The following is a 27,873-nucleotide window of genomic DNA, read 5'->3' as shown; positions in this document are numbered from 1 at the left end:
TGCCGTAATCTGATATCCATTTCACGCTCCTGGTCCGACCTCTTCATACCGTATTCTGTGCTAATTTATACTCATTTTCGGAGAAAGTGCCAACTTTGCTAATTTTTACTACGAGAAGTAATTCAGATTAAAGTTTTAAACTTTTCCGTGCTGAAGCCACCGATAACCGCTACACAACAAAAAAAAATATCAGCGACATTGAACTGATAAATTGTTACTTTAAAAAAAAATCCTGAATTTGCAAGATGATTTCATTTTTCGTTGCTTCCGTAGAAGCACACAACTTGCAGTAAAACGCACGTGACTTTGCACAAACATAGATGAGACACCACATTCCACTCGCTTTCAGTGTGCGCCAGTTGTCCTCCTTACGTACACTGTCTTTGACGAAGCGCGCGCTTTTCGATCGTGCCCAGGGCTGGGACGCCTGACATCAACGCACAAATACTTCGTAGCCAGACATTACATGTGAGCAGAAAACAGCTCAGAATTTTTCCAGAAAAAAAAATGCGGGGCGTCGAGTAGGGTCTCTGGGCGTTTCAGCGTGGAATCTCCCACCTCCACTGGATGTAATAGGGACACGGATGTCTAAAATCAGCACTCCGTGGTTTACCGCATCTCAAATATCCAAGTGTTGCAAGACTGTTTCTTTCGAGTAATGAACACGTGCTGCACATGGTCCACCTTCAAATACAATATTGGCACAGCACTTTCGAGCGCAACCGAGGTAATATACCGAGGTAACCGAGGACGGCGACGTGTAGTATACAGGTATGGGTCATTCATCGTCATCGACGTGTGTCCAGATTTTTTTTTTTTTTTTCAGTTACATCGGAACGGTAAGGTTACACTAGTAGTTGTAGAGACGATAGCCGAACTCTGCTGTGCCGTACTTCACCGTACTCTACTGCAGGCATAAGGCTTGTGTGGATGAGTTTCAACAGGGACGCTCAGAAAGAGACAAAGTAATACAAGAATCGCACGAAGTAATATAACCACATGTATTTATTGCCTGAAACCAAAGGCAAAATGGATCGCGTTCTTGGCGGCAAGAAAGTATAGAATGCGATCGAATGCGACGGAAGTCATGCAGAAGCTGGTCCTCCATGTCGTGGCTTGGCCGGCGTTGTGTTCCGTTATGGAAGAGGTCAATTCTAAAGGAGAACGCATTCATTATTTGTGCGCCATTCTTTCAAGGCGATATACAAAGGGCTCAGCAGTGTCCACATTCACATTTCAGGCACTGGAGGGGAGACCCCATACGCGCTATAGGCATTACGGAATTTTAGCAGATCGGAGATGACCAGTGAAAATGATACCATCAAGGAAGCAGTCTGAACTGAACTTCACCACATAGCACGCTATAGGCCAGCCACAGAACGGCACCGTTAGTGCACCCTATAACCTGTGAAAGGCGCGGCCTTTTTGTAACAGTTAACGAGACTGCATAAATCACAACGTTTTCAACAAATCTGGGGAGAGAACAATATCATTCGGGGCCATCTTTGGGTAGGAGCATGTTATGCGGTTATGCAGTTTTGTAAGAGTTTCAAGGTACAGCGTGACTAGCTTCTAGTTTTTCCGGACCGTTATCGTCAACACCTTCCCATTTACTGGGAAGGTTGTTTAGATAGGTAGGAAAGCGGTCCGATAACGGCGCTCGAGGCTAATCGTGCTATTCCTTTCTTCCAAGCAGCACCATGTACTGAAGGTCGAGTGCAATAGTGGTGGACGGGTAGGTGAAGCATGTACTGAAAGTCGAGTGCAATAGTGGTGGACGGGTAGGTGAAGGCCCTGACAGACTCGTGAAACTAAAAAAACATTGATAAGACACATATCGTCCACTCCTATTGCACTCGACTTTCAGTACATTGTGCTGCTTGGGGCTATGGTGGCTGACATCACAATGCTGACCTATTAGGCAAAGTTTTTTGTTTGTTTGTTTTTTTGCGCCTGCTTTTCGTAAAAGTGCTTCCGGTCTCCTATACAGGGTATCCCAGTTAAATGAGCGCCTCCCACTCATTCACACGCTACGGAGTTGTAGGTGGTATCGGTCAGATAGATAAAAAAAAAGTTGTTGGATTGATGCAGCCGTTCGCGAATTATTTAGCAAGGGGATTTTACTGATACACCGTAAGACTTCGTATTGGGTTAAACTCACTTACGGTATCATTCACGGACGGCTTGGCCATACTACTCCACGACATTACCAGTCCATATAGGGCGTCCTCGGTCGTATTCCTGCCAGTGTAGTCATTGACCGAAGCATCTTCCAGAATCTTATTCTCGACGAGTACTCGAGGGCGCGTTCTCTCATTACCGCGCGTCACATGAAAGGCGAATCGTACGCTTTGGTCGATCGATGTGCTTCTCCTCCATTCGACGAGTAGATCCGCGAGTTTTATCAAGATATACATGGTGGCGCCGCAAACGGTAACGAAGATGGCCAGCGCGATGAGTAGATAACAGCAGCCGACGTCATGCCCTCGTGTTTCTGGAGCATGTTGTGGGGGCGCTCCTACTAGCGGTGCCGTTACCACGACTGGAGGAACCGCTGGCACGAGAGGTTCTCGGGCGGGGTACACGTCCCCTTCCACCAGAAACATTCCACCGACATTTTTCTGGAACTCGTAGCCTTGCTCTTCAACGCGTCCGATGCTCCACTCAGTGCCGAATGGCCCGTATTCTGGAATGTAGGGCGTCACCGGGGGCAGAACGTCAGCAGCCGGGCCAGGAGGTTCCCGATACAGTGAAGGTGAACGGGCTCTATACGTACTTAGTTGCTCCAATGGTTCTTCTGGAAGTTGTTGGATCGGCGTCGGGTGGGCACTGGTCGTCGCTTGAGGATAGCCGGCATCAACGCTACTGCCATCTGTGTCAAGGAAGGGGGCGTACGCTTTGACGCTGACGTGGGCCCCTGCTCTGTCGTAGGCGTGGTAGTTGTAATGAGATGGTTCAGGATAACCGGCGTAGTAGTACAACGTCATGCCCGAGTTTCTTCCAGCGCTCCAGTGTAGCCAGAGGATAATGAGACGGTGATGGTCACGGGAACGGCACGGTAGGAATGGCGCGTGAAATATAGCGCGTCAGCGCGTGTTTGATACCACCACCACTTCTTTTTCTCCGTATGCAAAACTATGCGGAATGCGATTTTGTGATGAAGAGGGGGGGAATCTATTTATTTTCACAGGAAAGGTCAACCAGAAAGGACGGCTTGCTATTCCTTAATAAATGATTCCTTAGAGCGTGGTCCTGCGGTAGTTAAAAGTAAGGCGATGAGGGGGGGGATATATTTATTAGACGAAAAGGAAAAAAAACGGGGGAAAGGGGTGGAGGGGTCATACGTCTGCCGCCTTCCCACACACGATGTCAAAGGCTGTTGAGGAGACCGGTATCACGTAGGTAGTGGAGAAGCGCCGCGGTTACACCACTGCTCCGTGTGCCAAGTAGTGTTGCGAGGGAGATGGAGTCCCCGAGGCTGGCCAGGAGGGACTTGAGGTTGTCGCGGAAGGACCTGGAACGGCGGCATTCGAGCAGAAGGTGACGAATATCTGCCTCAACGTTGCAGGTAGAACATAAGGGTGTTGCTTGCTGGCCCATTTTGAACAGCAGTGACGGAGTGCGGGAGACGTTGAGGGCGGAGCCGATGGATGACAGATTCTTCCCTCCTTGAGACGCGGCCGCAGATAGTGTAGTCTATCGTTGAGTCATTGGCCCTCAAGAATGGACTGGTCCTGGCAGCGTCCTTGGCAAACAGCTTGGTATTGACAGTAAGGAAGCGGCGTCGCTGCAGTTGGCAGGCGGATGTCGAGATGTGTATTCCACCAACCGCATGGGCACGTTTCGCCGCGGCGTCAGCGCGAGTATTGCCGGGGATGCCGACATGGCTCAGAACCCATTGAAATCACACAGTGTGGCCCGAGGACAGGAGCTCATTACAGGTCACAAGGATCAGGGTATGCACGTCGCAGACTATCTTAACACAGAAAGAAAGGAAACAGGATAGGAACCAAGGAAACAGGATAGGGCCGCTTTGCTGTTAGTCAATGATGATGGTGAAGAGGTTTAGGACGAGAGCCGCCGACACTTCAAACAGAGACTATTCTTCTTATGTTATCTGTAGACCGTTCTATGTAGAATGAGAGTATTATATAGGGCGGGATGAAACGAAAGCCAACAGAAAGGAATGCAAAAATTACGTGTGTTCAAGGTGCCTCCGTTCACCATGGTAGGTGATGTTCCTACTTCAGCCATCTTTATTCGCGCTTCTGCCATGTCGAGCAAGAAGTTGAGAGGCAAGACGGTGTTCTGAGAGGGGAGACGAGCAAAAAAGTTCGACATGCCAACTTCCTCGTTCGTTTCCCGTCTGCTTGCTTTCGCCGTTGTCGTGGTAGTTTCTCTCTCTTTTTTTTTTTCGCATTACGTTGATTCCCTGTCGCTTGAGCCACTCCGGACTCGGAAAAGAGCGTTTATTTTTATGAAAAGAAGGTGCCTCACGAATTCTATACGCGAAATTTCAATCCTGTTTACGACCGCTGTGCATTTCTGTCAATTTTTGAAGATCTGCTGAACCTCCACAAGTTTCGATGAGGCGATGCACGGGTGACCTAATCATAAGCCCACAAATTGCAATGATGTCATGTTTTGGAGAGTGCGCTCGCCTCGGGGAGGGTCACGTGGTATAGAAATCACGTGGCACTGATCCAAAAGGGGGGAAATGGAAGAGATGTCTCCATCTTTACTGAGACTCCATTAAACAAAGTTCGACGACACAGCTTGATGAGCCCTACACGCGTACGCCACATACACCATAGAAATCATATTTCTTTGACCAACGCCGCCATAATGGCGAGCCGTCGACCGTCGATCATCGACGTAAACAATGCATCTGATTGGGTGGAAAGACGAGCGCCAGAGCAACCAAATTTTTGGATACAGGGGCGCCAGAGAATTTCTGCCGCTCCGGCGCTCTGGCGCTGCCGCTAAAAGCTATGCTGAAGGTATGGGACCTCCCCTGCAGCTGGCGGTGTGGGTGTGGCGATGCAGCTCAAATTGGAGCTATGGGACCCGGCCTTCGGCGGGCGCGGAAGAGAAAACAAAACGCGCCCTGTACGGCGACAAGACCGGTGGACGCTGTACTGGAGTGTTCGGCAGACCATCTTCCGGGAAAAAAAATATTTTCTCGACCTTATTAAAAAACACCCTCGCGATTTTTTTATATGTCTTAGGAGAGAGACTGTGTAATAATCTGATACCATTTCACGCTCCTAGTCCGACCTTTTCATACTGTATTCTGGGATCGTTTATGCCCATTTTCGCAACAAAAAAAAAAAGAAAGTGTCAACATTGGCAATTTATACTACAAAAACTAATTTGAAGCGACGAATAACCTCCACACACACAAAAAATATATATATCAGCAAAATTGAAGCAATAAATTGTTGCTTAAAAAATTTCTGAGTTTGCAAGAAGATTGCACTTTTCGTCGCCTCCGTGGAAGCACACAACTTGCCGTAAAGCGCCCGTGACTTTGCACAAACATAGAGAAGACATTCCTCTACGCGATTAGAAAAAAAAACAGCAACATTCCCCTCGCTGTCAGTGTGCCCCAGTTATCTTCCTCACGTATTACTAAGTTGTTTTGACCAAGCACGGGCCCAGCTTCGTTTCGCCCAGTTCGATCGTGCCCAGAGCCGGGACACATGGCATCAGCGCAGAAACACCTTAGAATTTTTCCAGAAAAAAAAATGCGCGGGGTCCAGCAGTGTCTCTGGACGTTTTAGCGTGGAATCGCACACGTGGGAACCGAATTCATGTTTCTTCGAGTTACTTAATTTTCGATCCAGTTGGTTTGTGGTATGTGCACAAGCCTTATTGAGGCTTGTGGTTAGCGTGCTGGCCATGTCACGTCGAGACTGGGAGGTACAGGTTGGGACAAAAGTTTACGGAACACGCGAGCGGCGTACTTTTTCTTCGGTGCGACACCCTAGCGGCTGCAGGAAGCGGGTGAGTTCACTGTTTCGGAGGGGTGGAAGGGCACGCTGTTAGCGACACACAGCGGTAGCTTCCACTTCCCAAACAACCAGGCGATACCAGAACTACCGCTGTGTCTCTGGCATCGCACGCTTGCACCCCTCCGAAGCAGTGAACTCACCCGCTTCCGCCAGCCGCTAGGGTGTCGTACCGACGAAAAAGTACACCGCTCGCGTGTTCCGTAAACTTTTGTCCCAACCTGTACCCGGGTTCGCAACCCGGCGCCGGCAGTGCTGTCTGGGGTTTTTACTGGGTTTTCCTCAGACGCTTTCAGATATATGTCGGAACAGTTCCCTTAGAAGTCGGCACAGGACGCACATTTCTTCAGGGCGTCAGTCGTGACGTTGCCCACCTCTGCCCTTTCACCAGCACCACCATGAGGCTTCTGCACATGACGTCACGCGCAGCCTTTGAGCGCCTTGGAGCCACGTGACATGGGAAAACATGGGCATGCGTCACAGGCACCATACAGCGGGCCCAATGTGGCAGTAGCGTGAGTGTTTACAATTTCCCCTCGTAATTGAACGCATACCGCAACAACTCACGGCATGCCTCGCCTACTCCGGCGTAGCAATATGTTTTCCAATGTCAGGTGACCACACATGACGTCACTACACAAGCACAAAACGAAGGACTGCTGCTTTGTGTCTCAGGAGTATTGTCGTAATTGCCACGAGAGCCGCAAAACTGTTCTAATTCATCCTATCTTTCTCCTGTATTTTCCTATCTTTATATGTTCTCTTCCGTTAATTGCAGCAGCCAGTCTTGACTATGTTGACATTAACGTTATCATGTTCTTCTTTTATGCATATCTAATATAATATCCCACCGCACGAATTCGATGTTACAGAAGTAGTAGTAACTTTCGTGAGGATTTACTTTTTTTTTTAATTTTTTGCTAGCGACTGCCGCAAAGTATGCAATACAATAACTTTTAGCGAATTGTCCCACTTATTGTGATGGGAAGTGCCTCACGACGAGAGCCGCAGATATTTCGAACAGAGAATGTTCTCCTTCTGGGCACCGTCCTCATCATTGGCATGATATTTAAAGGGACAGAGATGACGAGTTATATTGGTCACAAACTCGTGGAACTATTACGATGATGATGATGGTCGTGGTGTTGGCGATTCCGACAAAAACGATTACAAACACAGAGTTGTCATAAAACACAAATAGTTCAACAGCAAAACCCACAAACATATCAATGGCTCATAAAAACTCCACCATGACGGACGGTCCCACTAAGAGCAATTTATTGTAACACTATTTTAGTATACGAGGGGCATTGAATAAAAGCGTAAGTATGATGCAGTAGACCGATGGCGTTGTGATGTTACATGCATATGGGCTCACGTACCCTTCTAGGTAATAGTTACAAGTCACGTGGCTGTACTCTCCCATTTGATCTCGCGTCGAGACGCTTGAAGGTCGCAGGTGACAACGGCTGAAGCGAAGGACGACATCAAGCATCGTGCCGTCATCGAAGTCTACGACCTGTCTGCGGGGACCGTGCGCTGTCATATGCGAGCATTTCCCACCTGCATGACCTCCGTGGTAGAACTACAGAAAACGTGCTCCGCGAAATTAAAGCGCCCTCAAGTATTCCGTACGCATCCCGTACACCGAATTTGCTAATGGACCTCTACTCGAGACACGTCATCATGACGTTGGTAGATAGACTGAAAACGAAACAAATCGGAAGGGGAGGGCTGGGTTCCACGAATGGGCACGTGTTCGTGCCTCCTACTGAAAGGAAAGTAGGACCGAAGGTCACGTCCCTACCAGGGACCATCGTAATCCCTCAAGACCGTGGGTTTCTAGCGCGACCTTGTTCGCCCCCTTAGCTTCGAGCGTATAGTTCAAGTCTACCAAATTGGTGGCGCTGCCGAACACTATGACGTCATTTGTTTACAAACAGGGAGAGGTCTATTACGAAGACCGCGAAATTAACCGCTTTTACGGCATCCATCAAGACAACACTAGCACAGTGGCAGGTGACCTTAACTGCGCTTCTCAATTCGACACTCCCGTCAGCCTCGTTCACTCTCACAATGGCGATGTATTCGCGTCCAAACTGACCGACATCCACCCAAGCGGAAGATATGTGTTACGGCTAGCGTGCCCAGAAGGGACGCACGAAAACATGCGAGAAGGGGACACGCATCCGACGATTCACTCGGTGACTCCTGGAGCAGAACGGAACGAGGCAGCCGGACAAAACGTTCACCATATCTTGTGAGACATCTGCCCGTTTTCGCGTCCCGCTGCTCGGCGTGGCTTAGCTGCTCGTACCGTCATGTTGCCCTGGCGTCTGTTGCTCCTTTCTGCGCTGGCAGGGACGGCAGTGGGACCTCGCAGGAGGCTCAAGCATAATCTTGTGCCTGTGGAGTCGTACGTCGTGAAGAAGTTCCACTTTGGTGAGCTTTCATTTCGGTAACACTGATGTATTTCGTCTGAGATATACAATCTAATACCCCTGTCACACGGGCATTTTCGATCCTGCTCGACCGCACCTGCTTGAACCCAATGCAGATCGGATGGTGCTACACGTCGCTTCCAAGCAGGATCGAACTTTGATCCTGCTTGACTCAAGACAGTTCCCATAACAGGATTGAGAATTTCAAGACGGCTCGACGGCCGCCATTTGCATCCTCGACCCCGGTGAACTGTCATAACTTAAGACGGACATGCGCGCGAAGCTGCAAATGATGCTTACATCGGTATACGATAAATTACCACTAATATCGCTGTTATATAGGAAACGCAAAATTAATGAGTTCCGTTTATTCATTTGCACAGGTCAACCATTCAATGCGCATTGAAAGCGGCCGTGTAGCAGCGTCAAAACTCGAGCGTGCTCGGGAAGTTCGATGCAGATCGGATTCGAGAAGGATCGAAATGCCCGTGTGACAGGGGTATAAGAGCAGGACTTCACTGCATGACACACACTGGGGCATCCCCACGCCACCCCCTCTGGGCATAGCTCGGCATTTCGGTGCTTTCGAAACTCACGATCAGAATCACCTGATAAGGCGTGAGTTCGGGCCCTGCTACGAACGAACTCACGTGAAGGTCGGCATGGTGTATCGGTGAGCTCGATCATGCCGCATATTAGTGCACTCACCAGATAACATAACACCTGCTCTGTTTACGAGTGTGATGTTATCCGGTGAGTGCACTAATATGCGGCATGATCGAGCTCACCGATACGCCGTGTCGACCTTCACGTGAGTTTGTAGCAGGGCCCGAACTCACGCCTTATCAGATGATCGTGATCGTGAGTTTCTAAGGCCCCGAAACGTCGAGCTATATGGCTCTGGGCAAACCATTCAGTCGAATGATACGTTCATCGCTTCTGAATCGAAGACAGCGTATTTCCAGGTGGTCGTGGTAGTGATCCATGTTGGAGGCCGCTTGCCGTTGTCGTTTTCGCATCTTTGGGCATCGTCATGACTATTGAAAATGATGAAGGGGCTGTAGGCATATACGTATCCAAGTGTCGACGGAACTGCTTGCCGTGGTTGGTGGTGGTGCTGGTGCTGGTGAATGGGGTCGCCGTTGTCGGCCTCACACTTGTGGGCAACGTCACGACTAACGCCCTTGAGGAATGTGCGTCCTGGGCCGACTTCTAATGGAACTGTGCCGACATATGTCTGAAAGCCGTGGTTGGTGATTTTTCTCACGTATTAAATGCCCCACTGGAAGCAAGAGAAAGTTGAAAACTTGAAACAGTCTTCTAATCGCAGGTCACCGTTACAAACCAGTGGTCCTCGACTACAAGGCGTCCATCTATTACGGTTTCGCTGAGAAGAAGCGACGGAGCGCAAAGCGACGTCTGCTCATTGCCAGCATGCCGTTACTCGTGGCGCCATTGCTGGGACTTCTTATGAGTCCCCTCAGCATTCCCATCATGGCAGGAGGAAGAAGAAGGCGGCGAAGAGATGCCTCCTCTCCTCTTCAATTTGTGTCTCAACTTCGCGAAGCTGAGCTTACAGCTGCCTTGCTAGAGCGGCTTCAGGTACGTTGTGGGTAGTGGGTACGTACGTCTATACCATCACATTTTCCCGCGTTGTATTCCTCTTTCGTTATAGGCTTAGGGTACAGGTCCCGGCAAAAGTTTACGGAAAACCGGAGTGGTGTATATAGCCTTCGCAGCGATACCTTTGCTGCAAACACGAGCAGATAGACTAACAAACCGGTGGCAGGGTACTCCATACACCTCTCAGTAAGTGCGTCCACTCCCGCTGGCTGCTACACTGTAAACTTTATCACACCTTCAAAGGTGTGCGCTATGAACATTCAACCTGGTTGCGTAACATTGCATCTCCAGGATGATATTTTACAAAATTTGGAAAGCATTACTAAAGATCAAGTGTCAGTGCAAATCTTGCTTTCATTATGTCTTGGATATCGTAGGTACGAGCTAATGAATATATGCATCGCTATCGATAATCGAGCACGCGCAAGTGTCTACAATACCGTTGAACAATGTTCAGATGTTGCGAGACTGAATTTTTGGAGGGCAGACAACACTCGAGTAAAGAAAATTTGTGCGAAACCGTGCTCCATTATGATGTTACCAAAATTACACCTAAAAAGGCGTGCGCCACGCACGTTGTTACACCTTTAAAGGTGTGAAAAGATTTAGAGTGTATAGGGTCTCGCTCCGATCAAGAAATGTGTCGCTCTGGTTTTCCGTAAACTTTTGTCGGGATCTGTACCACCGTAATATGCGGCGAAAGGTGTCGTTCATATTTACGTTGGAACATTTGGGGAGACCGGAATAAAATGTGGAATAAAATGTACAGTGTGGATTATAAGAGAGGGTATTGTTAATGTTGTTCCTACACTTCGAAGCTCTACGCTATATCGCACACTTGTTGCTATCACTGCACGATGAATGAGAATTAAGTTAAACACATAATGACGCTACGATGCGGTGTCAGACTTGCCATAATCGGCACGAAACGTTCGTGCACCAACGAATTCTGTTCCTTCTGTATTGTTCTCAACGTAAAGGCATCGTCGATCCATCCAGTGAGGAGAAATTTCTGCGCTTTAGTGCCCCTCTAAGACGTTTTTTTTTTTTTTTTTTTTAGTTAAATTCGAGCAGCTAGATGTTTTACCTTCCTTATTGCTTTTCGGATTTTTCTGGAACCGTATCTGTGACATATGAAGTGTCTCTACGCGCAGCTGAGTGAAAGACAGAGGGACCGGGCCGTCGCTCAGTACCTGCTCTGCGGCGGATTCCTGGGCCAAGATAACAGATGCGTGGAAAGACTCGCTTGCGAGCTTGCGGCTCGGGAACATGAGACTGATGACTTCGATGATCCTGAGAGCCAACTCAGTGGCATGTAAGTACACATGGAGACAAGTAACGCCCGTATATAGGCGCTACACAGATCGCAGCACACTGGTATAGAGCAGTGTTTCCCAAAGTGTGGTCCGCGGACCCCTGGGGGTCCGCGAGAGTGTCCGTGGGGGTCCGCGACCGTCTCTCACATTTCAGTGAGGATTTTCGTCCCGACAAACACGCGCTCGTACATGATGCCCGATTTCCAAAGACCGAGAACTTCCAAAATTGCTACGAGCATGCTTCAACGGCTAGCTTCTAATTTCTGATAGAAATGTCCTGCAATGCACGTTTGTCCGCGTCATACACATACAAACAAGAAGAAGAAACCAGTCCGGAATCGTTTCTGAAGCTGTATCGATTTTTTTCTTTATTCACATCACATCACATCACATCACAAGCTGTATCGAAAGCACACAGCAGCTGACGAGGTTGCTAGTTATGCACTGGTTGTGACGGTGTGTGTGTGTGTGTGGGGGGGGGGGGGGTTCGTGAATTGGTTCTCATCGTTTCCGGGGGTCCGTCACCGCCAAAAGTTTGGGAAACACTGGTATAGATGTCTTAATTTTTTATCATTTACAGAATCTTTAAGAAAAAGCTACGAGAGCAGCACATATGTCGTTTTTGCAGTTGAGTTATACGGCCAGGCGCACACCCTGTGGAAGAGTGTGTGTGTAACTACAAGATGACTAATTACCTAAAATGCGTTAATTAACTCTTTAATTATGAAATTTTGGGCAAAAGCGAAATAGTAGAACGGGATACAATCCTCATTGAAAGCCATTCTATCTTTTAAAAAACTCCAGGAAAGAGCGCGTGCCGTGAACTGTCCATCGTTGAATCTCGGTGTGCAAACGAGCGGAAACAGAAAAAGCGGGCCTCAAGAACGCATCGTCTGCGCCGGAAAGCGGTTTACCTGGCCAGCGGATCGGCACTTATCCAATCATCTCCATCGCTACAAATCACGTGGCCCTCTGACATGAAATGAGCGCTGTGCCAACGTCACCTAGATGCAGAAGGCCTGCATATTGCCTCCTCTCCCCCTCTCGCTACGTGGACATATATAGTCGGAATTCGTCTGCTACTGCAATTCGCCGTTCTGCGAATTCAAGAACCCGCAAATGATTCCAGCTTACTTGGAACCTGCAGACCTGAATATTTAGACGAAAAGTGCAACACGCTTTCCAGAAAATGAATTTTGAAAAAGATTGGGGCCATTTTGGGCTTTATTTTGTTTGTTTTTTCCGCATTTTGTACGCGGGGACGTTCAATCACTACTCGCAGATGATGGTGGTTCGTCTTCATGACCGCGACCGGTGAAAGCACGTTCGTGATTGGCTGTCACCGTTGAAAACACAATCCTGATTGGCTCATTATTAGTTGTTACGTCACGTCGACGAATAAGCAGGCTTTCTCTATCTAGGTGGTGCTAGCTGTGCAGCCTGCGTTCCCGGTCTCCGCGGTTTCGGTTTCGGTTCCGGTTCATTTGCATGTGAAAATTCGGGGATGGACATTTTAACGCACATGCGTGTTACAGGGTTTGTTAGACGTGGAATGGCTTTCAACGAGGATAGTCTTTCATTCTGCTATCGCGCTTTTGTCCTTAATTAATAAATTTCAGGTAATTAGTTCTCATGCAGTTGCATACCTTCTTCGAGAGGATGTCCGCTTGGCCGTATAACTCAGCTACACAAACGACATCTGTGCTGCCTCTCCTAGCTTTTCTGTAATGGATAAAAACAAACGGCACTGCATTACACAAGTGTAGACATTCGGGGCCAGGCTAGACATACACCGGAAGCAAAAAGGGTGCACGTAGACGAGACTAATAGGGGCCCTGTATCCGCGATTGGGCACGATCGTGTCACGTGGTTTCTCTTTCCAAGAACGCGCCGTCCGTGTTGGGTCCCCTCCATCCAAAACCGGTTTCCTCGGTTGCGAGCTGGCTCGACTGCGCGCTGTTCTCCGGCAGAGAAGGGGAAGAATGGCGTCCCATTGCTAGGCGATGCAGCCGTTCCGGACCCAAGATGGCGCTCTCGCTCGTCGGCGTGGCTCAGTGTCGCTACTCTGCTCCCTATATTTAGCGACTCTAGACGAGACAACTGCTAACTGGAATCTGACGTTTATGAGGTCATAGAAACAAGTTTTGGACAACACAGTCTTGAAGGTGGCATACGCGTGATAACCTCGCAACACAAGCAGGGCTCGCAGGCCCCTATTTTGTCAGAGTACGCGACCACAGCGCGCCCTCAGTCAGACTGCTTCACCCAGAAGTTCGTTATGTGCGATTGACTAATCAGTCGTAAATATTGGACAGGCTCTGCGGTCGCATGCTCTGGTAATATAAGGGCCTGTGCGCCCTTCGCGTTTCACGAGGTTACCATGTGCGTGTTTCTTTCATGATTGTGTTGTTTGAAACTTGTTTCTGTTGCCTAATAAATGCCACTTGCGAGTTAGCGGTTGTCTGGGATATATTGTACGCTTTTTGCTTGCTACAGTGGCGCGCAGAGTTGCCTTGAATAGCGGAGCTGCGTGTCATAGGGCGCTGATAGACAGCTGGAAACGAGATTGGGATCATCCACTATCCCCTTGAAGGGAGGGTCGGTACGCACAAGGGATGCGGTTCCCTGGTTTCCGATACAAGCCCGTTATCAAGACCACCCGAGGTACAGCCCCCGTCAACTTTAATAATAACACCGAAAAAAAAATATGGTCGCGTGTCCGAGCGCGATTACAGCAACACTTGGGGCCACGAGGAAATGTTAATTGAACAAAATTATTCTGTCGGTTTAAAGCAAGAATTTTGTTCACTTAACAATTCCCCAGTGCCCCCAGGGTGACTATTATCGCGCTCGGAAATGAGACCGAATTTTTTTCCAGCGTTATTGTTAAAGTTGACGGGAGATGTACATCAGATAAACGGCGCCATACACGGGCTCCTGGGAAGCCGAAACGCATAGGCATCCGTTGTGCGTACCGACCCTCCCTTCAACGGGATAGTGGATCATCCCAATCTCGTTTCCAGTTGTCTATCAGGCCACTGTACCTGCCAAGAGTGTTCGCCGCCCAGCAGCCGCTACCGGCTGCGGTTTCCGCGGCTCTCCAGATGTTGACGCTGACAGTGTGCTGCAGACTGCAGGGGTGGCCGGAAGAAGAAGAGAGCGTGACGCGATCTCCTGTTCGCCACCTAAATGGACGAAGGTGCGCGGCTTGCCGCTAAAAATGGTGCATTGCGCGATACCGGGTACTTGGAAGTACCTGGGTTCGAATCCACGTGCCTGTTGTGCTGTCTGGGGTTTTTCGTGTGTTTTCGTCTGGCGGGCGTTCAGACATATGTCGTCACAGCTCCCTTAGAAGTCGGCCCAGGACGCACATTCCCCCAGGGCGTTAGTCGTGACGTTGCCCACCTCTGTGAGGCCGACAACGATGAGCCCTTTCACCACCACCGCCACCATCGTGCATTGCGCGGTCGAGGAAAAGCGGAACGCGGATGCGGTTTCTCACGCACCGCGGCAAGAATTTTCCGCTCGGCATGCGTGTTACAGTGCGCTTTTACCTTATGTGGGTGTGCGGCCCAACGCGTACGCGGAGCCGCAGTGCGGGAGAGCCGCGTTCGGCTTTTCCTCGACCGCGCAATGCACGATTTTTAGAGGCATGCCGCGCATCTTCGTCCAATCAGGTGGTCGACGGAGATTGCGTCACGCTCTTGTCTTCTTCCGGCCATCCACGCAGTCTGCAGCACGTCGTCAGCGTCAACATCTTGAGAGCCGCGGAAACCGCAGGCGGCAGCGGCTGCTGGGCTGCAAGCAGTGTTACTTTCCTCCTTCTTGCACGCTTTCTTGCCGCCCAGCGGCAGCCCACAAGCGGTTTCCGCGCATGTGTACCGCATGTGGGTACGGGCGCTTACTCTTAGACACGGAACAGGAATGCACTTACGATATACAATTCGCTAATAAATGACGTGGACGTGTGAATATGCATGCTTTTCGCAGGCTCTTAGCTCACGTCATTCGGAATCCATTTGTGCCTGAGACATTCAAGAAGAGGCTCGACCACGCCACTTACACGGGGAGAAGAACTTCAAGCTGCCATTATGTCTGCCCTTCGGAATAAAGACCTTCACGGACAATTCCGTATCACTGGTTACTCGCGTGTGAATATTCGAATTTTCCTAAGCCTTCTTTATTTTTATTTATTCTTTCTTATTTATTTGTTTATTTTTTATTTATTTATTTTTTTTGCAATTTAACGTGTGCACACAGAACCAAAGCATTGTTTTTCTCACTTTTACCCGAACCGGAACTGAAACGAAATAAATTTAGGCGGTTACCGGTTCGGCGAAACTGTTCAGACGGTAGTGCGCGCTGTGAGAGATCGGAACTACGATTTACACAGCGGATTGAGCCGCGTTGCGAAACAAATTCGAAACCGAAACTGAACAAAACAAAAGTGCAACCCAAGTGTGCGAGGTATTTGCTCCTCGCAGATATTGCGCTCGTTCAGTTGTGTTTAGTTTTGAGGTAGTCCTTTTGGAAGTTGTAGGCTTCCTTGTACGCGATTTTCGTCGTCCAGCAACCTGAAGTTTTCATTTTGGGCTGTGAAACTAACGGCCAGTCCCCGAGCAGGATGTAATGGGATGTATACGATACGTGAACAGAGGGAGTAGAGTATGGTACAGTAGCGTTGCACTGAAATGTAACACAGTGTTGCTGTGAACCGCTGCTGTGTCGGCAACAACAAAACTACGTTTCTGTTGTTTGAGAATCGTAAGGATGTGCTTGCTGTTAACTTATGGCAATCTGCTCACAAAATCACTTTCCTGAACCGGTTCCAACCGGTTTAAACCAGTTCGAACTCTGTTGGCCGGTCGATCTCCCTTGGCCTATTGCCTTTGGCTGTGCGCCACAGCAGTTAGATGAAGAAGAAGAACAATCTCCCCTGGTGGATAACGACCAGCGTCTGAGGTGGAAGAATTATCTGCTGGATTACGGCCTGTATCTGCGAGGACGAGTAAGGAGAAGCATTGCAGTAGTCATAATTCCGATGCTGTACGCCTGTCCTACACTTGGAGTGGCTGCATTATGGTGCAAAGTTACATATTTAGCTCTAATTTGCTTCCTCGGCTTGATGCCCGACACAGATGCATACCAGGTAGCGTCACCAGAACCAAAGCAGGATCGCATCAAGCTCGTCAAATATGGCATGTTGGAAAGCGGCACCTCACCGATGATGTGCTACGCCGGAAGAGCAATTTTGGGCAGCCTTTCTCGGCGGCCGACGTCTGCGCAACCCCTGGTGGACGCTGCCGGAAATCCAAGCTACAGTGGATTCATGACAATCATAGCTCGTCATCAGAACGGTGTCAACATTTTTATTTTCATTCTTCTGGTGTTCCTGCTTATCGTCATTGCGGTGGTCATCATCACAGTTGCTGGACGTTTCCTTGGTTGTTGGAGGTACCAGAGGACGCAGAAGGTGACTGGAAAGTACAGGACGGCATATATCGCATACGTGACTTGTCTCGTCATCTTGCTGGTGGCCCTCGTGATGACGCTGATTTCCGTTATCAGCACGAGGGACGGCATGGAACGAGCCCTTAAAGATAAGGCTCCGGATCTCTACAGCACACTATTCGGCAACCTGAGAGCTTACGTGCACATAACATTTGAAGAACGTGGACAGGCTTCAAACAAGTCTGGGAAGGTGCGAAAGTTACAGCGCATCAGACAACTTTTCGCCGAGGGCTTCACGGACAAATTTCAGAAGTTCATCAAGAAGAAGCTACTCAAGAGTGATAGTTGGCTGCGAGACTGTAAACACGACTTAGATAATTTGAGCAAGCAGACGACAGGTGGCGGGTCAACGCCAGTTGGGAACGTGCTTCGACCTTCGAGAGAAGATTGCACCGCACGTCGAAGGCAATATGAACGACATATGCGTTGCATAGTAGAGCACGTCGCAGAGTCAACGGCTGTTGAACGGTTCCGCATAGCTGACGCCCTCTTGCCAGCTAGTGACCTGGACGGTGAACGCAAGACCGCACTTGATGCCGTCGAGACGTTGGAGGCAAGAATAGAGAAATACGAGGAGCAACATGGTCTATATCACTTCTTAGAAGATACGTTCATGTTTCTGTTGCTTGTGTTAAACATAATGCTTCTCGTATCCGTCTGCGGATTTGCCACGGGTTTGACAGCCGGCTTGTTTACCCAGGATCTGAACGTTGAGCCGCATCGCAGAAGCGGCTTTTCTCACTTCCTGGCGCACGTCTTCTTTGCGGCGGCCACCGCTCTTACCATTTACATACTCTGCGCGATTCCCACCGCAATGTTTCTGACGCCGTATGGCACAATGCCGGAATGCTACCTATGTGCGCCGTATCGGTCTGGGAGGTACAGTATTATGGACGAAGCCTTCAACAAACTATGGCCTCCAACAGAAAGGTCAAAGCTCTTCGAGAGACTACTTCCCAGCGAAATCTACGGGAAATGTAACGGCGAATCTGCGAAGCCCATTTGGGACTCTGTCCAGAAATCCGTCGAAGAGGAATCTTTCGCTCCAGCGCCTGGGCTGCTGTCAATGGTACGTTTTGGCACGCTCTGTGCTTCTGCGGTTGGTTCCAGAAACGCTTCAAGCAACAGTAGCGTATCGACGCCTCCTGTCCCGCGAGCGTTCGGCAATACAATCAGAGCTGATGGACTCAACGTCTCGCGTTACGCGTTCGCACAGCGTTACAACACACGGCCCGATTTCATGGAGATGGTGTTACAGAATCGTACTGTCGCGGATAATAACGGGCTGGAGTCGACGGTTTCTTCATATTATTCGTCCTTCTTGAAACGCCTCATTGCTAGAGCTAGAAAATTAGTTTCGACCGATACTGATATCACCGATCCCTGCGTATTTCCTCTGAATATGTTCTCAGCAGTTTTGGATGTTACCTGTGGGATGTTCACAACAGAGCTCATCGGTCATTGGTTTGGTCATTTTATCGCTGCTTTACTCAGCTGGATAGCCGTTCCGTTGATCTTAGGTCTTTCCAAGTACTACATTAGGACGGACCCACCCGACAAGTTGACATTAGCCAATCGGGCAGTGAACGAAAAGTCGACGTCCAAGCAAACCCAAATTACGCATCAAGAGCACACAGCACTGAACCGTGAGCTACCGGTGCGGTGGTCCCCACAGTTTCTTACCGCTGCGCCTGCTCAGAGACAGTCGACCCCTACACAGGTACTTTCAGCTCTCACCGGCCCTCCACCTGCATATCTGCCCAAGACAGCACGTGTGCCTAATTTAGGAAGAGTTACACGGTTTTCGTGCAGTATGGCGTCCCCTAGAACTTCCCGAGCGCAAGTGGTCCGTTCGCACGACGAAAGTTCCTCGTCATCATCATTGGAAGCCAGCTCATTGTCTTCCGAAATTCAGGTGAACTCGATGACTGCCAAAGGGGATGGCAAAGAACGGGTTGTGAAGAACAGTCACGAATCGCCTTGCTTGCACACCCTCAACTTAAATATTGGTCACGCCTCCAACGGTGCTGGTACATGTCACTCCCAGCCGTGTGCGCAGCACTCGTATTTCGCGACGCCTCTATGTCAGCAAGCTACCATTCCTTGTCCTGCTGCGCACATGCAATCCTACCTGCAACCCCACTGTTGCACGCAATCTCCGAACACTGTTCCACCCTTCTACTTCCCGTTCACCTATCAGGCGCAGGCAACGCACGGATTCCCATTGATTCAGGAGCCTGCTGTGCCCCAGCAAGTTGTACCTCCAGTAATCGTAATCCAGTCGCCCGCAGAACAAGCTGTCCCTCAAGAACCTCCTCGACTGTCGTCACAGAAAGGTGCCTGTCAACCGACAGGCACAGACTGTGCGTCCGTGGAGAACGAGAAGGCAGGCGCGGCACGTACCGTCATCAATTTCGTAGGCGTTCCAGGGGCAGAGAACATTCGCGCATCAGGGTTTATATCGACCACAGTAAGGCAGGTCTCGAAGGATGAAAATATAACTTTTTCGTCGACGGATGCTACGGATCCGCGTCGCTCGCATGGGCATGATCAACGTCCAGGACGATCATCTTGGCACTGGCGTCGGGACAATGGTCGCGATCCACAGGACGGCATGCCAGATTAATTTTACGTTAAGTGATGACGCGGGTCGAACCTATAATTATACCAAACATTACAAAACATGCTCCAGCAATGATATTTAAATGAACTGAAACAGAATTGAAATAAAAGCATTCTCAGTACGAAGGCTGCCTGAGAACTTCCGCGAAACGCGTCTAACAGTTTAGTAAATACACTAGAAAGCCTGCATTCTTGAACGATCCTGCACTGAACCCTACACTAGAGTTGATCCTCGGGGCCGGTTTTTGATTCTCAAAAACCGACCTGAACAGAAAGGAGGATTCGGCTAGGCAACCTGACCTGAGCGCCTTGCAATGATTCCCGGTACTGAAGCCTGGGTAACTGGGTAGCTGGGAACTGGGTAACACTGGGTAGCGGTTATTTAGCTTCGGGGGGGGGGGGGGTCTCGTCGACACAAATCTTCTAACCCGCATGATGGAGAAGAATTCTGAGATGGCTATGCTTCTTCGTGCAAACAGATTGTATGCAAGTGAAGTATGTAAAGAAGAAAAGCAAACAGCTGAGATAAGTTGCTCGTTCCAAAAGTTCTTCACAATGTAGCTGGTGCAAGTGGTGTGGAGTTGCTGGCCTCACGGTGGTGATGCCGAAATCTCCATTTTATTTTTCCTTAAAATCAAATCAAATCAAAAGTTTCTGATTTCTTAGTGTGTGCTATATGGTTAGTGTCGAGTCTATTTTATTGGAATAAATATGTTTAATGGTTCGTGTCTGAATGTGTGCTCGCAGAATCCATAATCCATAAGAAAGAAAAGAAATCACATCATGTAACCCAAGATAACCTGCTTTACTAATCGTAATGCAACCAATCGGTAAATCAACCTGATCAGTGAGCCCAATCCAACCCAAAAGCTCAAAAAGTAACTCTGAAAGTACTGAGTACATTTTTGGAAGTATCCTGTAACTGGAGGCAACTGTATCAGTGTACTTTCTTCCATTGTGCATCTATCTGTAACTCAGATACTTTTAAACCCGTTCATTTGTAACTAAAAGTCAGATGCTTTGTAACTAGTAACATTAACAACCTTCTCAACCACTGTCTGTCTCATTACCAACTATCCCTGGACAATCTCCCTTGGTGGAGAATGTGAGAAAGAAGAAGATCAGTGGATGACGTTCTGTATATTTGGATGAGAGCTTATACACTACACAAAAGCCATGTTCACCAATCAACCGTTGATCATGGAGCAGTGCAGTAGGAAATATCAAAGCCTTCTAGACTCCGTCGTACGAAGGAGACGCAGACGGCGCAGGGCTGGACAACTCCTGAAACGGCTTCGACGGTTCACGGAACCCGACGGTATGGTCGCCCTAGCGTCTCTGAAACGCGATGCTCTTCGACTGGCCAAAGTGGATGACTTCCTGGACGAGGTAGTCCTCGTTTTGCACAATTATCTCTTCAGGTGAGAATTTGAGAGTCTTGCGTCCATTGTTTTCTTTTTTCGCTATTATTATTAGTATAAATATACAGGGTGTGTGCAGAAAAACATGACCCGCATTTAGGCACATAGCTTGTTGCCTACCTAACTAACGAACTTCCGGTGGCGCACGATGGCGCATTTATGCGTGCGAAATCTCCAGAAAAATTGTGGAAGCCATACTCAGCTTAAAAAATAAACGGAACAACGAAAACTTCGGCTTCCGTGCATCAGAATAGGGCAACATGGTGGACAACAGGGTGTGTGTGAAAGGGCAACACGGTGGACGTAGGAGAGTTGTGTTCAAGTACCGCTAGGGGAGCTATCGGTGCATAAATCGAAACGATGTCCCACATGGATGCTCATCGGCAGTACCCCTAGCGGTGCCTGCACATAACTCTCCTGAGACCGAAATCCACTACCATGCACTGTCATGACCGCCCTATTCTAATGCATGGAAGCCCATGTTTTCGCGCTCTGTTTATTTTTTTACACTGAGTATGGCTTCCAGGATTTTTTTGTAGCTTTCGCACGCATAAATACGCCGTCGTGCGCCACCGGAAGTTCCTCGGCTAAGTAGACAACGAGTTACATGTAAAAATGCGGGTCATGTGTTTCTGCACACACCCTGTATATAGCGTTGACTTGGAACTACATGGCGTGGATACCAAAGCGTACCGGTACCACTCTAGAAACACAACTTCGCCCCATAATTAACCACCATCCAGATATCGTTTCTTTCATGGGAGCCGTACGATGTTTGGAGTAATAATTGCCACACAGAAGGCGTACGGCCCAGTCTTCAAACCAGAGGGATAACTTTGTCCTTAGGCGCAGTGATTGGCGCAGAGAGTCTTGTGCGGTGAAGTTCTGCTTTTAGAGTGGGTACGAACAGAACTTCATCATGTAGCACGCTTCAGACTAATACACTGAATGAAGCCATTATCAATCCCGATTTGAGGAGAGAACAGGCATACGAGGCATCCTACTTTGGTAACTTATAGTGCGCTACAGAGAAGGATAAGAGGTACCTAGTGGTACAAAAGACGGTTAGCGTGACTTCCTATTTGAGGTCTTTTTTTTTTCCTTGTATAGCGCCAACGAGAATGTGGTCAAGCTGGCTCTGGACGTCGTCACAGGCCCAATCGCTCGTCACTGTTACAGACTCAAGCTTTGCAACATGGAGCACCTCATCACTTCCTTGCTGCGGACTTTGAGGCAGCAGTCTCCTGCAGAGCACATATTTCTGCTCACAAGGTCATTTTCGCCGTACAGTAATCTTACACGCTGCAAGGGTGGCGTTCTTCCCTGTTGCCTTGCGATTTCGTCGGTGAACTGGCTTCGAACATGGTTTTGATTCGTAACAAGAAAAAACCGGGCGAGTTGGCGAGGCATGATAGATGAGAAAACTCCCAGAGAGCTTAGCGCCGCGCTTTGAACTCAAGTTCAAGTAGCGAATGTTCAGTACGGCAATATGTGTTTATTGTCCCTGCCGCATGAGGAGCTTCTGTTCTACAGACTAGGCCCTGAACTGTGGCTATGGGCCAGACTTGTGCCCGTTACTCAAAAAAAGTAATTGATTACCGTTACCGTTACTTCTACGGAAAATGTAATTGATTACCGTTACCAATTACTCGACTCCAAATGCAATTGAGTAACGAGTAGAAAAGTAACGCGTTACTCCGGTCGTTACTCTGCATTCACGCAAAGTATACCCGTCTTTGTGTGCCTCAGGTGTAGCAGAAAAAGTCGAGAGACAAGTCCAATTTCTTCTCTTTTTTCCCTTACAGACAAACAAACAAACAATTAAACAAACAAAAACAAAGGTCCAACAGCGGAACAGCTGAAATAACACGAAAAACGAAAACGCTTAGGACAAGTAGATCTGTACATCTGTATTTATGACGTTGACCCGATTGTGGAAGAGCATTGCGTGGAACTTCCCCATGATTCACTAAACCTCCAAAGCATCAGGTACCACACTGGTGTAGGAAGAGATTAGGGACGGAGACCCTGAAATTACATAACGTTATTACAATGACCTACGCTTGCTGTAGTAGAATGACCCAACAAAGGTTGACGGCACAAGGGGCTTGACTTGGGGCAGAACACCTGAAAGATAAGTTAATCTCTGCCAGAAAAGTAATCAATTACTGACTAATCGATTACTCAGAAAAGTAATTGATTACTCGAAAAATTACTTTGACAGTAAAGTAACTGATTACTCGAATAATTACTAAAGAAAGTAATTGATTACAAGTAACGCAATTACTAGTAACGCGTTACGCACAAGTCTGCAGTATGGGCTGAGATGTTCTCAAACACATCTTGCCCTCCTGGGGCTCTCCGTGCTCAAGAACATGGAATCTTTTTTTTTTTTCGTATTAGCGCCGCGAAGCAACTGTGTATATGAGCGGCGCACGGAGCATAGCTATGGATACCTGGAGAGAGGACAGCAGGAAGGGGCGGGGGACAGGGTTTGGTATGTATCCTGGACCGGCTTCAGGGGGGGGGGACAACATGGAATCGTGTACAGAGAATACAATCTCCACACGTACACTTCAAGATGTTATCTCGCAGTATACTGTCTTCCTTAGGAATCGCACCGAACAGATACTAGGCAACCTCACAGTGCTCCTGGTATCCACTGTTAAAACAGAACGCCACGTAACACTGCCTGGAACCAACTCTCATTCAGAGTAATATCGCCCTCTGACTTGTTGAAAACAGTAGGGGTACGCCTTTTTTAGACAAAAAAATTCAAAATTCAAAGCTTCAAAGAGGCGTAGCCCTCCTGTCTTCAGCAGATCTTGGTGCTGGGGGGTCAAAAAATATCGTTCGGAATGATGATCGACTAAGAGAGTGATGTTATGCGTTGAAGTTTTATTTGAGCTGTATACACTCTGAAAACAGAAACGTGCGTAACAGGTGCCTAGCCAATTAACAATGTAGTAAAATTGGAAATGGTGTTCCGTTGGGTTCTTCTGGAGACCGAAGACGAGTGCATTTTTGTGACACTTATGTGGCATTTACCTCAATTGTCACAGAGAAATGTATGCCCTTCTCTCTCGTCGAAATACTGGTGTGAACGCTGTCATTCTGTACAGTGGCTGCCATCGAGGGTGTTATGTAACGTCTGAACACTTTCTGCATGGGAAGCACACTGGCAACTTTAGCAACTCTAGCAATCGCGTTCTTTCATAACACACGTGAAGGGATTATGGTGCCATCAAACAAAATCATCGTTCAAATTAGTCTTGCTTTTTTACCCGTTTTACGTAAGTGTCGGACGGGGAGCAAAATCGATGAATGACAATATACTTCCAAGACGCTGTTGTGCTGGATATACGGTGGTGGGAGGAATAGCCTGAATTACTACTCCGACTTTGATAACAAAAGCGCAAAACATTCCAGTTTTTCATACTAACAACTCTAAGAACGCTGATCATAAAAGCTTCTTCTCTGCTCCAGAAACAGGGCTATACCACTTGACACTCTCGCGTACAAACCACTTGCGACGAATGATACACTTGTGGCTTCTGATTTGTGTTATTCAGGTACCTTAAATGTCTAGAGAGCATTCCACTAGTGGGGAGGTTACAGGACGTAAAACCTTTCACAATAGACAAGTTCAGAAAATCCCAGTGCTCTTTGCGCACGCATTGCATCCTGGGCGTTTGCTGAGAGGGGGAACGAAGCATAATCCTTCACATTTTGATTTCGCTTATCCTTGACACGTCGTGGACAATGGACCGGTAGGGGAGAAATCGGAACCGTTTGGAGGCCACTCGTTTCTTTCGTATTAGTAAACTCCCACAGTTCAAAGCGGCGCTAAGCACTCTGGGATTTTTTGAACTCGTCTATTGCTCACGAAGCCAGCACATGCACGTTTGCCGTAACTCAATATACCTTGCGTTTGGAGTGGACAACCACTTCGTCACATGGTATCTCCAAACTTTACCATCTCCCTGCGCAGACATGAACTGTCTTCGCGTATTGTTTCCGACTTTGGCAGAGAAAGGCACATACTCCCTTTTGTACCTGTTATCATATATCCAGACCAGCACAAAGGCCTAAAGAACAATACCACTCTGACCTACCGTTGGTTTCCAGCGTATTATGCTACGAGGTTCTGTCTTTCTAGTGTGTATAGCATTTCTTTCTCAAATTTTTCGTCTTTATTTTTTTTTTTAGGTGTGCCATGCAGCAGTTACTGCAAGCCGAGCCGGAGATGACGACGGCAGTTCTGGGTAAGGTCCTCCGAGGCGGCAGCGAAGAAGCTAGTACTGGAACGATTGTCGAAATCTATGTCCACTTGATATCCTACATACTGACCTCCGAAGAAATCTTCATATCCGTGCTGGACCGGCTCGTGTCCGTCAGCATCCGCAGCCTGCTTCGAGACAGCATGGCGCACCGCTTCTGTGCATTTGAAGCCCTCTATGCCCTCCACTACAGGCGAGCAGCTTTCTATACTTGTATGGGCAGAAAGAGATGTACGGTGTAAACGCCAGTGATGGCCACTAACTACTCCTACAGTAGTTTAACTATAACTACTAACTACTTTGTGACTGAGTAGTTTAACTAGTAGTTCAACTACTTTTCAGGGGGGTAGTTAAAACTACTTTTTTAACTACTGCAATGTAGTTCAACTACGTCTATAACTACTAAACGTTGTCCACCAAGACCAATCCCTTGTTGTGTTCTTGGACACCTAAATATGAATCACAAGCAATAATAAACTTTGGCTCAAGCCATTGCTACGATCGTCAAATACAAAGCTTGCGGCGGGATTTTTTCTGTGCCTACGCGATAAACTAAACTGCAGAATTATTTCACAGCAAATCAAATGAGGCCTCACTAGACAAGCATTAAGAGTGAAGATTTAGTACACATGCACGACACAATTGCTCTACACCTCCGTTCTCATCAAACAAGTAGGTCAAGCTAAACACAAGTCGGAAGCACAATCGTGCCGTAAAGCTTGCGGCAAAATCGGAAGTAGTTGGCGCCTTCAGTAACCGTAACTACCGTAGTTAACTACTTAAAATAGTAGTTTGACTAGTAGTTGCCACTACATTTCTGCAAGTAGTTGATAACTACTTTTTAACTAAAATCAGGTAGTTTAACTAGTAGTTTAACTAAACTGGTAAACGCCATATCACGTGGTGGGTCCCCGCAGGTATCTCAGCTTGCAGGACATGGTGACGTACGCTGAAGAGATTGGTCTCCCAGCGCCCCTGGTGGAAGCATTGCGGAGACGACTCCAGAGACGCTACGTGCCGCCCTTCAAGGCAGACCGCCTGGTTCTTGTGTTGATGAGCGACGCCGACTTTGATTGGATCAGTCGCGGTGGAGAACCAATGTAGCGAGCACGGCAATGACTCTCATGTATTGATAGCACCTGATACACCGTGTATGTGGCACGGTGTATCGGGGTTTCGATGAGAAGTAAATAAACCGAAAGATATCATAGTTTGTTCTGCATTGCGGTATTGAGAGAAGACGCAGGTGAGATGATTGAGTGAATGCAGCGTTAGTATTGTAGACGATGTCGATGTGGGTGGCATAGAAACCTGGTAATGTAGTAATTTATACGTAAGTAACAGAGCGCGATGCGTCAGATGTTTACCCACAGGTAAAAGGTTTAATACAGGGTACAGGTGTGCCTCTAATCTTCATGATGGTTCTAATGCAGTTATTCTGGGCTACCTGGAGATTGTGTAGTGATGATTGGTAGGTTATGCCGTAGACAAGCGCACAGTATGATATTCTCGAATGAATCAGTGAGTGGTATAAACAATAAGTAGTGAGGACAAAGGAGATATGTCACGGAGCCTAAACAATACTGTGTTTGAAGAATAGATACTTTTGCATAACGAATCAATGTGGTTTTCCCAGGAAAGTTTGTGATCAATGGTGATTCCGAGAAATCTTGTATGATTTACTCTATGTATGGTCCTACAAAAAAAAATCTCTTTTTCTGTTTTAAGGTGTTTATTTTTAGGGTGGAAGATGATGTATGTTGTTTTATTGATTAGCTATCAGTTTATTTTGTATTAACCAACAGGATAGTTGGAGCATAACGTTGTTTGCAATGTTACATAGTTCATCAACGCTTTTGTTGGTTATAAAGCGGGAGGTTGTTGATATAAACTCGAAGCAATACAACGGAAAGCTATGAGTTTTATTTTTCATGCATACGGTAGATGAGTAAAAACAATATTCCGCCCTTGAAGACAAGAAAAATTTCGCGACAGAAGTTTTTGTCCGATACGTCGAGAAGCAATTTTAGATTACAGTGCTTTTCGTATCTAGAACTCCTCCAACCACGATATACGCGCCATCTTCACCCCTTTTCCTTTAAAGCAATACTCGCTCGTATTGCATCTTACACATACTTAACATACTTAACATACATACTTAAACATTCAAACTCACAACTTAGACACACAATTTGTTCATTGCTATCATGACGTGTTATTTCAGCGATTCCAACAGAGCACAAACAACACGTATTCACATAACGACCAGAGCCGCCCTCGAAAATTACGTTTCCGTGACCGCCTTCAAGCGACGTCGCCGTCAGCACCACCTTCGGGCAGCGGAGACGAGGCCACATTTCTCTTCGTAACACACTCTTCGTTCTTCGTAGTCGAAAAACAACGACGTCGCGACCACGATCTCACTTGCGTTAGCGCGTCTGAATCGCAGACGACACTGAACGCGACCAGGCCGGCCACCGCCCATATCAGGACCACCACGACGCTCTCTGTGAGCAGTGAAACAGTAGCGACGAATGCTAGCCATAGAGAGCAAATCCGACTCAGCCGTTTCATCTGCTGGTTGTTGCCAAACTTGAATGCGAACACCGAAGCCATGATGGATGTCAGTATGACCACTCTAAGCACTG

General features: G+C 47.9%; 3 protein-coding genes across 4 annotated transcripts; 2 read left to right on the top strand and 1 right to left on the bottom strand.

Annotated features, from left to right (window-relative positions):
* Positions 1 to 987: 987 nt before the first annotated feature.
* On the bottom strand, positions 988 to 3,071 carry LOC135365996 (uncharacterized). Of its 2 annotated transcripts, XM_064598644.1 has the most exons (3): positions 2,777 to 3,071; positions 2,166 to 2,686; positions 988 to 1,154 (listed from the first exon to the last, which is right to left on the bottom strand). In XM_064598644.1, exons 1-3 carry the CDS (start codon positions 2,985 to 2,987, stop codon positions 1,149 to 1,151), a joined length of 738 nt encoding a protein of 245 aa, XP_064454714.1. In that variant the 5' UTR covers positions 2,988 to 3,071; the 3' UTR covers positions 988 to 1,148. The 2 variants fall into 2 exon arrangements, with proteins under 2 accessions (XP_064454714.1, XP_064454713.1); XM_064598643.1 differs by having other exon boundaries at positions 2,166 to 3,071.
* Positions 2,484 to 15,519, top strand: LOC135365997 (uncharacterized). The gene is made up of 4 exons (XM_064598646.1): positions 2,484 to 2,755; positions 9,783 to 10,054; positions 11,230 to 11,390; positions 15,382 to 15,519. The coding sequence occupies exons 2-4, from the start codon at positions 9,887 to 9,889 to the stop codon at positions 15,500 to 15,502; spliced, it is 450 nt and encodes a 149-aa protein (XP_064454716.1). The 5' UTR covers positions 2,484 to 2,755; positions 9,783 to 9,886; the 3' UTR covers positions 15,503 to 15,519.
* A 5,127-nt stretch (positions 15,520 to 20,646) lies between these two features.
* On the top strand, positions 20,647 to 26,435 carry LOC135365995 (uncharacterized). The gene is made up of 4 exons (XM_064598642.1): positions 20,647 to 20,945; positions 22,056 to 22,217; positions 25,155 to 25,418; positions 26,143 to 26,435. Exons 1-4 carry the CDS (start codon positions 20,701 to 20,703, stop codon positions 26,327 to 26,329), a joined length of 858 nt encoding a protein of 285 aa, XP_064454712.1. The 5' UTR covers positions 20,647 to 20,700; the 3' UTR covers positions 26,330 to 26,435.
* The last annotated feature ends 1,438 nt before the right edge of the window (positions 26,436 to 27,873 follow it).

The sequence above is a fragment of the Ornithodoros turicata genome, chromosome 8 (assembly GCF_037126465.1).
Source record: "Ornithodoros turicata isolate Travis chromosome 8, ASM3712646v1, whole genome shotgun sequence".
NCBI lineage: Eukaryota > Metazoa > Arthropoda > Arachnida > Ixodida > Argasidae > Ornithodoros > Ornithodoros turicata.
The sequence above is the reverse complement of the archived record's forward strand: the minus strand, read 5'-3'. Positions and strand labels throughout refer to the sequence as shown.